The sequence below is a fragment of the Synchiropus splendidus genome, chromosome 19 (genome assembly GCF_027744825.2).
Source record: "Synchiropus splendidus isolate RoL2022-P1 chromosome 19, RoL_Sspl_1.0, whole genome shotgun sequence".
NCBI lineage: Eukaryota > Metazoa > Chordata > Actinopteri > Syngnathiformes > Callionymidae > Synchiropus > Synchiropus splendidus.
Window position 1 is genome coordinate 17,827,815 of NC_071352.1, and position 12,004 is coordinate 17,839,818.

At 56.8% G+C, this 12,004-nt stretch overlaps 1 protein-coding gene across 7 annotated transcripts; it reads right to left on the reverse strand.

Annotated features, from left to right (window-relative positions):
* Window positions 1–120: 120 nt before the first annotated feature.
* Window positions 121–11,836, reverse strand: LOC128750613 (myosin-11-like). 7 transcript variants are annotated; one of them, XM_053850924.1, is made up of 43 exons: window positions 11,190–11,303; window positions 10,847–11,092; window positions 10,013–10,274; window positions 9,779–9,949; window positions 9,313–9,469; window positions 9,013–9,040; window positions 8,816–8,906; window positions 8,672–8,725; window positions 8,485–8,577; window positions 8,349–8,412; window positions 8,175–8,273; window positions 7,971–8,114; window positions 7,804–7,899; window positions 7,596–7,714; window positions 7,324–7,476; window positions 6,953–7,126; window positions 6,706–6,879; window positions 6,253–6,624; window positions 6,032–6,153; window positions 5,901–5,970; window positions 5,680–5,840; window positions 5,499–5,607; window positions 5,298–5,429; window positions 5,039–5,245; window positions 4,834–4,971; window positions 4,645–4,768; window positions 4,411–4,582; window positions 4,125–4,337; window positions 3,904–4,048; window positions 3,617–3,823; window positions 3,443–3,547; window positions 2,874–3,026; window positions 2,565–2,813; window positions 2,283–2,495; window positions 2,005–2,217; window positions 1,780–1,941; window positions 1,585–1,713; window positions 1,435–1,523; window positions 1,245–1,368; window positions 971–1,179; window positions 792–900; window positions 551–723; window positions 121–481 (listed from the first exon to the last, which is right to left on the reverse strand). In XM_053850924.1, the coding sequence occupies exons 3-43, from the start codon at window positions 10,172–10,174 to the stop codon at window positions 286–288; spliced, it is 6,075 nt and encodes a 2,024-aa protein (XP_053706899.1). In that variant the 5' UTR covers window positions 10,175–10,274; window positions 10,847–11,092; window positions 11,190–11,303; the 3' UTR covers window positions 121–285. The 7 variants fall into 7 exon arrangements, with proteins under 7 accessions (XP_053706899.1, XP_053706896.1, XP_053706897.1 ...); XM_053850921.1 differs by lacking the exons at window positions 10,847–11,092; window positions 11,190–11,303 and adding an exon at window positions 11,778–11,836; XM_053850922.1 differs by having other exon boundaries at window positions 10,847–11,293.
* Window positions 11,837–12,004: the final 168 nt, after the last annotated feature.

The window sequence follows — 12,004 nt, forward strand, 5'->3', positions numbered from 1 at the left end:
ATATATATATATATATATATATATATATATATATATACAAACCAGGGAGTAAAGTCTCCCTCTAGTGGTTTGAGGTGAATAAATAACGTTCTTGGCGGGAGACCACTTTTATCTCAAGTTTTTAATTCGAACAAACACGTGACGGATCACTCCTCCCACACTAAAGTATAGTCGGCCCTTCAACACAAGTGACGAGAAAGCTTGGAAGTCAATGGAAACACTTCAGATCAATAGCGTGGCAGAGCAATGGTGCAAAGAGGCAACACTGGAACTCAAGGTGTGGAGTTAAGACTCGTCGTCAGAGCAACCGTCAAAGTGGTCGTGGCCCTCGGACGGCGGGGGCGACGGGGAGCGTGGTGCGTCCTCCTGCTCCAGGGAGTTCTCCACGATGGCGCTTCTGCGACCGACGCTCCCACTCAGACTCAGACCTCTGAAGCCGCCGCTGCTCCGAGGGCCCCCGAGGCCCGACTCCCCTCCACGCCTGCGCAACAAGGTGAAGTGAGGCTGGACTTTTAACGGCGCTGAAACGTTGCAGTCGCCAGGTGATCACCTGAGTTTGCCCCGCAGTGACGTCACCTCTCTGCTCAGCGCTTCGTTGGCCTCGCCGGCTTCCTCCAGCTCCCGCTGCAGCTTCCTGCGGGCGGCCGCCAACCTCTGGGACTCCTCCTCCGCCTCCTCCAGCTGATGCTTCAGCTGCTTCAGGCGAACACTTCCCTTCTCCGCCTGCAGGTGTTCACAGGCATCTGCCCTGAGGAACCTGTCCTGTGGAGCAGATTCTCCTTCCTGTTTACCTGCTCCTTGTACTGCTGGGCCTGCTTCCTCTCGTCCTCCATCTGCAGACTCATCTCCTTCAGCTTCTTCTCCTTCAGCCTCAGATTCTTGGCGACGTTCTGACGTTCTCTGCACACAAACACCCGGACCTGTTGGCTTCACCTGGTGCAGGTATGTCGTCGTCAAACCTCACGCTCACCGGCTCTCCGCCTCCACCTGCTCCTCCGCCTCCCTCAGCTTGACCTCCAGGGCAGAGACAGAAGACTTGAGCTTAGAGCGACACTGACCCTCCAGTTCCTGAAGCTTGGACTTCAGGTCCCGGTTCTGTCGCTCCAGCTGCTGCCTGGATCCCTCCAGACCCTGCGTGGAGGAGCGCTCTGCTGCAAGTTCTGCTCCCAGCTGCTCCACCTGCATCCAGGAGACCCAGGTTCAACAGGCCAGTCCGGGCATCACCAACCTGGAGCCAGACACACCAGCTGCTGGCTCTTCCTCAGTCGATCGTTGAGCGTCTCCACGTTGGCCTGTTCCTCTTCTAGCTCCTCCTCCAGCTGGCAGATCTTTGCATCCAGGCGCCGTTTTTCATCGGACGTCAGCGCCCTGAAAGGTGGACCCAGAGCGAGGAGGAGGAGGTCGGCTTCAGACGACAACAGTCCCGACACTTACTTCCCAGAGGAGTTACTGGCCAGTTCTTCCGCCAGCTCATCCCTTTCTGACTCCGCCTGCTTCCGTCCTCGCTCTGTTGCCGCGAGCACCTGCAAGAACAAAAATGTAGGTTGGACTTCTGAACGTTCCAGAGCCCAAATCTTCTCTCACCTCATGCAGCTGGATTATTTTGGCCTCCAGGACTTTGGTTTTCCGCTCGGACTCCCTGGCAGAGGCGACAACTTCCTTCTGGGAGGCGCGGGAGTCCTCAAGATCCCTCTGGAGATCTTTGACTTGACCCTGACAGCAGAGGAACCAAGAGGGCTGCAGACCATTGTTTTAAAGATAAGAGTAGGTCAGACTCACCTGGAACTTGCGCAGCTGTTTGACGGCCTCCTCGCGCACCCTGCTGGAGCCCTCCAACTGCTCCTCCAAGTCCTTCAGTTCTCCTTCAAGCTTCTTCTTGGCAGCGGACGCTTGACCTCGCTGCTTCTTCTCCTCCTCCAGCTCGGACTCCAGCTCACGCACCTTCCCAGAGATGGAACGTTATCTCCTGCCTAGCTGACTCGGAGGGTCCGTGTCGGCCACCACCTGCTTGAGCAACATCTTCCTCTTCTCCTCGCCCGCCTCGTCCCGACCCTGCAGCTCGCGCTCATGCTGCGCTCTGAGCGCTTGAGCGTTGACCTCCAGCCGCAGCTTGGCATCCTCAGCAGCCTGCAGCTCGTCCTCCAGCTCCTCCATCTGCGCCCTCATCTCCTCCACCAGGGCCTCCAGCCCACGTTTGGCCTTGTCAAGGTCGTGGACCTGGTGAAGAAGCGCGGCCGCTGATTGACAGCTGTCGAGGTGAGAAGCGGCTCGCCGTTCCTTACGTTCTTCCCCACGTCATCTTTGGAACAGATGAGATCTTCGATCTCCAGCCGGAGCAGCTTCACCATTTTCTCCGTCTCCTCCAGAGCATCTTGGTTCTCCTCCAGCGCTCGGGTCAGAGCCAGCACGCGGGTCTCCTTCTCTCTGGCGTCCGCCTCGGCGCGATCTCGCTCCTCAGCGTACTTGCAGGACACGGCTCGCTCCTCAGACACCATCTGGTGCAAGGAGATGATTTTGCATGCGTGCAGGTTCTCCAAAGGAACTGGCGGAGTCTGGGGTCTGACCTGGTCGAACTTGCGTTGCTTCTTCTCCATGTTGGATACAAGCTGCCTCTGCGTGTCGAGCTCCATCAGAACGTCCTCCAGCTCCTGCTGCAGTCGGCCCCGACTCTTGTCTGCCTTGTCCAGCGCCGTCGCTTTCTCCTCGTAGTCACAGGTCACGGCCTCCAGGTCGCGCTGCAGTCGCTTCTTACTCTCCTCCATCATCTCCAGAGACGACGACACGTCGTCCAGCTTCTTCTTGTAATCACACACCTGGGAATGGAAGGAAGTTACATTCAGAATTCTGAAGTGGACCTGAGCTGCCCGACTGACCTGCACGTTGAGACCGGAAACTTGTCTCTCCATCGCCCGCTTGGCCTCGCTCTCCTCGTCCAGCTGCTCCATCAGAGAGACTCGCTCGTCCTCCAGCTGCCGTAGTCGACCAGATACCTGCAGCTTCTGCCGGGTCTCCTCCGCCAGCAGCTCCTGCATGGATGAGCGAGATCACCAGACCAGGACCAGGTGCAAATAGAGGCCACGGGTGGAGATAAACGTCAGGGCTGGAAGGCAGCAGAGGCCCATAGAAGAACCAGAGGCTGAACACCACACCTCAGTGGGAGACCTGGGTTCCCTTGGGCTCCGCCCCTTTATTATGAGTCTCAGTTTACAGAGTAAAACCTGAACCAGCAAACAGAGCCAAATCTCAATGGACCAGGACCAGCAAGTATGAGGCACTGGAATCCAGTGTTTTTCTACGACCTCAAATGACACTGAAGTGTCAGAAGACGGGGTTCTAAAATGAGGGGTCGAAGTTCCTTAAACGCCTGTCACTATTTTCACACCTTATATTATATATATATATTTATATCAAACGTTTTCACACTTTGACACAGTTGACTCACCTGGGCGTCCTGCAGCTGGGCGCCCAGACTGGACACGTCTTTGCCCAGCTTGATATTTCGGCCTTCCATGTCGTTCAGAAGACCGGTGACACCGTCCAGCTCCATCTGAGGACGCACGCTGGCGTTATAGCGCCACCGCTCCGGCGGGTCAGAGCGCCACGGTATCAAACTCACGGTCATTTTGGAGACGCGCTCGCTCAGCTCCGTCCTCTGCCGTTCGCTCTCGTTGAAGCGAGCGTGAAGGTCGTTGAGCTGACCTTCCACCTTCTTCTTCTTGTGCTCCACATCCTGTTTGGCACTGGCGAGCGATCGCAAGTCTGCGCTCAAATCGGACGACTCCTTCTCCAGCGCTTGCTTGGCTTTCTCAAGACCTGCGCGGGCCTGAAGCCACAAGACACATGACTGTGGTGAAGGCTTGAGCCCAGCAGGTGGTATGAACCTGCACCATCAGCACCACGCACCCTCCTGGCTGCCTCCAGCTGTTCCGTCAGCTCCTCCACCGCCGTGCTATGTTTCTGCCGCAGCTCCTGGACTTGGGCCTCGTGGCTCCGCCCCTCCTCCTCCATGATCTTCTTCAACATGGCCACTTCCTGTTCACGTTTGGCTCTGGGACAGCAAAGTGCACCACGACTCAGCGGCAGTTTGCTGTGCAATGGTCTCGCTGCTCCTGCTAAACACCAACCGTAGCTCCTGCTGCGCGGCGGTTGTGTCCAGACTGTCCTCCAGCTCCGACCTCAGGGCATTCAGCTCCTCGCCCAGGTCCCGCCGTGCCACTTCGACCTTTGACCTGGCCACTCGTTCAGCCTCCAGATCCTCCTGCAGCTCCGACAGCAGCGTCTCGAGCTCTCGGACCTTCTTCACTGCTGCCCCCCGCTGGCTGCTCTCCTCCTCCAAGCTGGGTGAGAGACATTTGGAGGTGTTGAATGGATGTTCTTCTTAACAACAACATCTGCCTCCACCAGTCTCACCGCGCCTGCGTGGCCTGCAACTCGTCCTCCTTTGCGGCCTGTTGAGCTCGGAGATCGCCCAGTTGAGATTGGAGGTCGGCGTTCTGCTCCTGAAGGTCGCTGATCTCCGCCTCCACCTTTCTTTTGGCCTTCTCCACATCCTGACGAGCCTTCTCCTCCTTCTTCATTCGAACTGAAGAAGGAGGACAACAAACATCACAGTGTCGGCTGGTCTCAGTCTGAATGTGGGCTCACCCTCCAGGTCAGAGATCATGGACTCGTGCTTGGCCTTCAGCTTGGTCAGATTCTTGGACTTCTCCTCCTCTTCTGCTAGGTTGGAGTTGAGGTCAGCCATCCGCTCCTCCAGAAGCTTCCGTTCCTGGACACAGAGGAGGAGTTCGAAGGCGCTCCGGACTCCTTCTCTGTGTTCCACCACACTGCTACCTTCTGAAGTTTGCCATTCTGATCCTCCATCTGCAGCATGTCCTCTTCCAGCTGCTTCACCTTTGACTGCACACACTCTTTCTCCAGGTGAAGCTTCTGACGAGCATCCTCCTCCTCAGAGAGCTGAGACTCCAGCGACTGAAGAGCAACAGAAGAAGAAGGTGAAGAAACATACTTCATGACCAATGAAGATCTCCTGCGCCACCTGGAGGTGCTGCTCCATCTCCTTCCTCTCCTGCTGCAGAACATTGCTCCTCTCCTCCTCCTCCTCCAGTCGCGCCTCCATCTCGTGCAGAACTTCCTCCAGCTCCGTCTTCTTGGCCTCCAGTCGCACCCTCATCTCCTCCGCCTCTGCGTACAGCTCCGTCTCCGCCTGCAGCTTGGACTCCAGCTGAGCTCGATCTGCAAGCAGCTGCAGACAAATGTCAGCGTCCAGCAGAGCCAGCAGGAACGTGACGTCTCACCTGCGTGTGCTTCTGAGTGATCTCCTTCAGGTCAGCTTCAGTCTTTGCTGCCACTTCCTTGGCTGCCTTCAGCTCCTCCTCCTTTTGACCCATCTCCTCCTCCTGCCTGGTGACCTGCAGCAGAGGCTTCACCTGAGGAAGGAAGAGAAGGTGAGGACAAGAAGGGGCGAATCATAATGATAGGTCGGCGTGACTCAGTACTTTGGTGAAGAGCCTCCACCACTGCCAGTTCTTCAGCTTCAGGTAACAGGCACAGTTCCTCTGGATCACCTTCATGGCGCTGAGCTGCTGCTGGCGCTTGCTGAAGGCCCTGTCCCCCAAACACAACAGGCTTCTGAGCACCTGTAGAACATCAACCGCTCCAAATGGTTCCAGGTCTCACTTGCGAGCCAGGAATCCTCGGGCCTGGGCCTGGAAGGAGATGATGATCACGGTGAGCTTGAGGTCCCGCTCCTCCTCCAGCTGAGCCAGAACGCCGGTCCGGAAGAACATCTTGCTCTGACCAATGCGATACAGATTCGAGTCCAGATCCAGGTGCTTGACCTGCCAAGACAAACATTCTCAGAAGGAGGTCCAGAAGAAGAAGTTCTCCGATCTGCTCACCATCAAGCAGCAAGCCTGCTTCCCGTCCATGAAGCCTTTTGGGATGGCATTTGCCGCCAAGATCTCATATCTGCGTGTGAAATTGGTCGGAGTGAATAAAGAGTTGTTTGCAGCTCGGAAGGGCGAATCACCTCTGTCGGAATTCCTGGAAGACGATGCGGTTTGGGAATCCCTGTCGGCAGATCCGGATTCCCTCGAGCACGCCGTTACAGCGCAGCTGCTCCAGCACCAGGTTGGCATCCATCTTCCCCGCCTGAGGAGGATCACAGTTTGTGTGTCATTGTCCTAACCCAGTTATTGGTTACAGCTGCTGCCATCGTTACCACGGCAACTGCTGCCGTCAAATGTTTACCCTCTTCTCGTGGTTCGGGATGATGCAGCGCACAAAGTTGGGCTGCGTGTTGTGCAGCGTGGTCATCAGCTTGCCCAGCGACTCCTTGTAGAGCTGACCCACAGTCCGGAACATCCCCTTCTTGGACTTGGTGGAAGTCGGCGCCGAGCTCTCCGACATCTTGGTGATGGTGTCCAGACCCACGACTCGGTCCGCTGTGGCAGAGACAGCACGCTTCAGACCCAAGGACATCAGAGCGAGGCACCATGGGAACTGACCATCCTTCCAGAGATCCTGGGTGAAGTTGCTGGACGAGTTATTGAGCAGCGCCGTCACGTTGTCGTTCAACGGGTCCATGTTCTTGGTGAGCCAGTTGGCGGCGTTGTAGTCCACCTGCATGCAGAAGTGGAACTTTATGTTGAGCCCACCCGGGGGACGATCCTGGAGAGGGGACGAGCGCGACGGCTGTCTCACCTTCCCGGCGTAATGCAGCACGGTGAACATCAGCTTGTCCTTGTGTTGCTTGGGTTTGGAGAACTTGACGTGTCCTGAGTGGGTGTTGAACAACTTCTCCACGAAGGAAACGTCAGTGGCTTTGGGAAACCAGCACTCCTCATCGAGCAGAGCCAAGATCCCAGGAGGGTTGTTCTGCACAGGACCAGAGCGCGACAGTGAGGCGCACACGCACACACACACGCACACGGAGGTTCCCGGCTCTCACCGGCCGCTCGATGAGCTCGATGCAGGGCTGCAGGTCCAGACCGAAGTCGATGAAGTTCCACTCTATGCCCTCGCGCTTGTACTCCTCCTGCTCTAGGATGAACATGGTGTGGTTGAAGAGCTGCTGCAGACGCTCGTTGGTGTAGTTGATGCAAAGCTGCTCGAAGGAGTTGTCCTGACCACGAGACAGACAGAAGAGCAGCTGCTCTTTGAGAAGCTCAGGAGATGCTTTGGAGGGTGGGGATTTCTTCAAACTAACAAATGAACATTCGCGTCATTCGGTGTGAAAATAGCAGATCAGTGACGTGAAATTCCTCCCATTCAAGGAATGAAAAGTTCTCTTGTTGGCCATCTTCATAACTCTGAATTCACCTCAAAGATTTCGAAGCCGGCGATGTCCAGGATTCCCAGGAAGGACGAGGACTGTCGCTTGCTCTTGTCCAGAGTCTTGTTGACACGTGCCAGGATCCAACGGAACAAACGCTCATACATGGCCTTGGCAAGGGCTTCCACAGCAAAGTCCGCCTGCAGGGGGGCGCCAGTCAGACCACCTTCCTACATCTCAACAAGGTAACGGAGGGACGTCCTGCAGGGGACGTTGCGCGTGAAGGTCCTCCTGTCGTGTTGTAGTGTGAGCGCATCACCTGCTGCTTGGTCTGGGCCTTCTGGACCACTTCCCGGCCCACTTTGATTCTGGGAGTCAGGATGGCCCGAGTGAAGTCGGTAACGTTGATGCCCTGAAGGTGACAGACCTTCTGGGCGGCTGAGAGCAGAGGACGAAAGCGTTAGCACGTTCTGTGCCTATATCGTACTATTTATCAACTCATGGGTTCAGTGTTCGTGGGGCTGTACCGGTGTTGTCCGGCATGGTCGCCTGCTCGTTGTTCCTCTCCTTCTCAAACTTGATGTTTCCCAGCTGAAGGACGGTGGACACGACCTTCAGCATCCCTGAGGAAGAACCGCCGAGGGCTCAGAACTCCAAACAGAGACTTTGGCTTCATGACATTTGCTCCACAGACCCAGCCGCTCTTCCTCGGTGAAGCCCATGATCTCCATGGCCTCCAGGGTCTCCACAAACAGCTCGTCGTCCTCCTGCCCCGGAACCTCCACGTGTCCCGCCATCAGGAAGCGATAACTGCTGAAGTCCTCCAGCAGAAGCTCCTCTGCAACACGAGCAGAAGACGCTAGCGAGCCGTTCGCCATCATTGCGATTGACTTGGCACCTCTCATTTTGTCTTGGGCGCCGGCCACCATGTAGTAGAAGATGTGGAAGGCTCTCTCGGTGTTGGCCTGGCGGATGCAGCGGGACTTCTCCAGCAGGTCTGAGCCACACAGCTAAGGCGAAGTGTCTGGTGGCGTCGGCCGGGCACCAAAGGCTGGCTGCAGTGAAAGGATACAGGTGTCGATGTTGGCCCCCACCAGGTATCCCGTCACGTCGAAGTTCAGTTTGATGAATTTCCCCTGAGCACAGAGTTGATGATGTCATGACCGTGAGACGTCCGGTGACACTTAGCGAAGGGTTCTGAAGCGTACAAATCGAGAAGAGTTGTCGTTCTTGATGGTCTTGGCATTGCCAAAGGCTTCCAGGATGGGATTAGCCTGCAGTAGCTGCTTCTCTAGCTCCCCCTGCAGGTTGGGCGGAACACAGACATCTGCACATCTGGGAACACCTGAAGTCGACAGTTCCCTCAAGACTCAACGTGAGGCGAGTGGCACTCACGTAGGCCAGGGATCCCGTCTGCTGCTGCTGCTGCTGCTGCTGCTGCTGCTGCTGCTGCAGAGGAGCAGAAGTCACTCCTTCAGTGACACACGCAGCCACTGGGGCATCAGCTGACCTTCACCCGGGAAGGTCCATCTCACTCACATCTTTCTTCCCCTTGTGCGAGGAGGCCACCACAGCCAGGTACTGGATCACCTTCTTCGTGTTCTCAGTCTTCCCGGCTCCAGACTCCCCTCTGGTGGTGAAACATCAGAGCATCAAGATGCAACCAACGGTTTTCTCAGAACATTGTTTCCAGTTCCATCCGCACTGAGGCCTCGTGAGCACGTGTAAAGACTCACGTGCAGAGGATGGACTGATCCTCGCGATCTGTCAGAGAGAGAAGGATGGAGGTCAAACTCAGTGGAACGGACCAAACATGAGCACGGAGCCGCCGGTTCTGGGAGATTAAGCATCCTTCAAGGCTCTTCTAAGAATAGAAGGGCAACATCCTTCTAATCTCTTCGCAGCTCCTTGTAAGGCTTTTCTGCTGCTCGCTGGAGGTTTGCTGGGAGGTCGGAGGTCAGCCACCACACCGGAGCGGCGGCTGGTCGCTGCCTCGCTTCCTGTCATGGTAGTCGGGGACGAACATGCGACCTCACCCTGCATCATGTTGCGGTAGGCGTTGTCGGTGATGGAGTAGATGTGCGGCGGCACCTCGTGCCGTTTCTTGCCCTTGTACATGTCGATGATCTTCTCCGAGTAGATGGGCAGCATCTTGTAGGGGTTCACCACCACGCAGAAGAGTCCCGAGTAGGTCTGGCGACACAAGTTAGCACCGCGTGAGCATGTGCGTGTTGGCGTTTTGTTCTACAGCTGTGTCTTCTGTCTGCCGAGTGGGGTTGTGTACGCGCGTGCGCAGCATGCGTCTTTCCTCCTCTGAATGATGGCGGGGGTGATGGTGATGATGAAGCGGCAGAGGGAACGCGCTGCAGTTACGGCCCATATAAGAGCAGGTTGTTCTGGTGACGGTGATGATGAAGACGACGCGGTGACCTTGGAAGGTCGCCGGAGATGGATGGACCCGCTACGACGCTAGCATGTGCTTGAGCTCCGGTTGCTTCTTACGTAGATGAGGCTGGAGAAATATCGCTCCTTCAGGTTGTGCAGAACCGAGGCCTCGTTGAGGAAGGTCAGCGCCGCCATGTCCTCCACCTTGCTGAACTTTGGCGGGTTCATCTTCTGGATGTCCTCTTTGTTGACGGTGGTCTTCTGCCCGTTGGCCAGTTCCACCAGGACCTGTGGAGAAACGGCGAAGCCCACTCAGCGCCGTGTCGGGGCGACGGCCCTTCCCTGCCATACCTCGTCCCCCTTCTCCTCCTTCAGGCTGGCCGCCTGGAAACCCTCCCGCTCCGACGGGATCCACACCATCTTCTTGGCCGACCAGTCGGCTTGAGCCACTCCGCTGTTGCGGAAGTCGTTCTCCAGGAAGAGGTACTTGCTGTCGTCCGCTGGGTCGGCCATCTTGGACTCTGATGTTTCCTCCTCGTCGACCTGCGATTCTGAAAAGCTGACGCCAACGACTGGACCGGAGTTGACCTCTGACCTTTGCTGGAAGGCCGGCCTGTTGCAAGAGAAGCTGTTTTTCAGCATCAACATGTCTATGTCACGTTGTTCATAGGAGAGATGAACCAGAAGCTTGAGCGGCAAAGATGCCGGCAGCAGCAGCAGACAAGACTCCCTGATGGACCCGTGCGAAAGAACCTCGTGATGTTCATCACAGCACCTCAACACATGCAGAAGCCCCCGTGTCCCCTCATCATCCTCCCGCAGACTCCAGCACATCACCACAGCACGTACTCACAGGGAGGTCCGGGTGGTCTCCGCCGTCTCACGCCGCTTCTGCCTCACACAGAATCGGAGAAGCAGCAGCGGCAGCAGCAGCGACAAGACGGCGAGAATCAGAGCGCTCAGGTGCCATGCTGGAATGCCCATGTTTGGCTAGCCCTGCTCTCCTGCCGGCCCCGGGAGCCCACACAGGGCTGCTGGGGTCCTCACCGTGCCACTGCCTTATAAGGTGCAGCTGGTGAGTCCGGCCAAGCTCGAGCGCTCCACGGTGGCGGGAGGTCAGAAGGTTCAGCAGTGACCCGGCGCAGCTCGAGCTGTCAAGATCAAGGAGAAGAGTTTGGTACTCACTCTGCACTGCTGGACGCTCGCTGGAGGGTGAAGGCCGATGGTCAAGGGGAGCACACTCTCACGGCAGGAGCGGCTGGAGATGGGGGTCCCAAGTCCTGCACAGCATTTTAACTGCCGGGCAGCACCTGGAGGTGGAGCTCCCACAGCCACCCGCCTTCCCTGCTGTGCACGTCGAGGCCGACAGGAGGGGCCAGTGTTCGCCATGACCTGAACCTGCACGTGGACACGTGCGGCCACTAGGGGGAGCTGCGCTGAAGCGTGTGTAAAACAACGTGTGTCAGGAAGAGCAACGTTCAGGTGACAGCAGAAACACATTTGCAAACGGAGCGACGCATTCGCTCACGGAGGCACAGAAACACTTTGGCGCGCCGTCCACTCGCTGCAGGCTGGCCAAGCACGCGACCACGTGACGTCGGCTCGAATCGGACCGGGAGTCGTTTCACGTCTGGGTTTGTGGGGAAGCTGCGACGGGTCCCGGAAGTGACGTCATTAAACCGCGCCCGCTGACCCTCTCTTTATTTCCGTCACGTTCAGTCTTCAGTCCATCGGCTGATGACCGTGACATCTGTCCCCTCACGGAGAACAAAAACGCTCCCGTGCGTCGATCGTTACGAGCCGTCTCCCGAGAAACCGAGGGCGCCACTAACAAGCTGTGACCAGCAGGGGACAGAGTTGCGCCGCAGGTCGAGTTCAGTCAGTACAACAGGACCAACAGTCGCACTGGGACCACCGTCCCGATGGTGTCGAACAGCAAGAGGTTGAGCGGGCGGTGGAGGAAATGGAGACACGAGTGAGATGTGGTAGAAGGAAGAGGATGATGGGAGAAAAGGCCGGCGCAGAAACTGGTGGATGAGGGGACACAGCAGAAGAGGGGGAGGAAGATTGAGGAGTGGAGGTGGTGACAGGAGGATGCAGAGGAAGAGGAGGAGACCTTTGACCCGTGGAGTTGTCCTCCCGAAGCCAGCTACTGAGCATCACGGCAGCATCTCGAAGGCCGTGACTGTGATCTCACTCTGAGTGACTGGGAAACAACCACCATCTTTTATCAGGACTGACCAGACACGAGACGGCAGAAGAAACACACAGGAGAAGAAAGTGGTTCCCGTTTTTTAATAATTGCATTTTATTAATTGGAAACAAAAACAAATAAGCAAATAA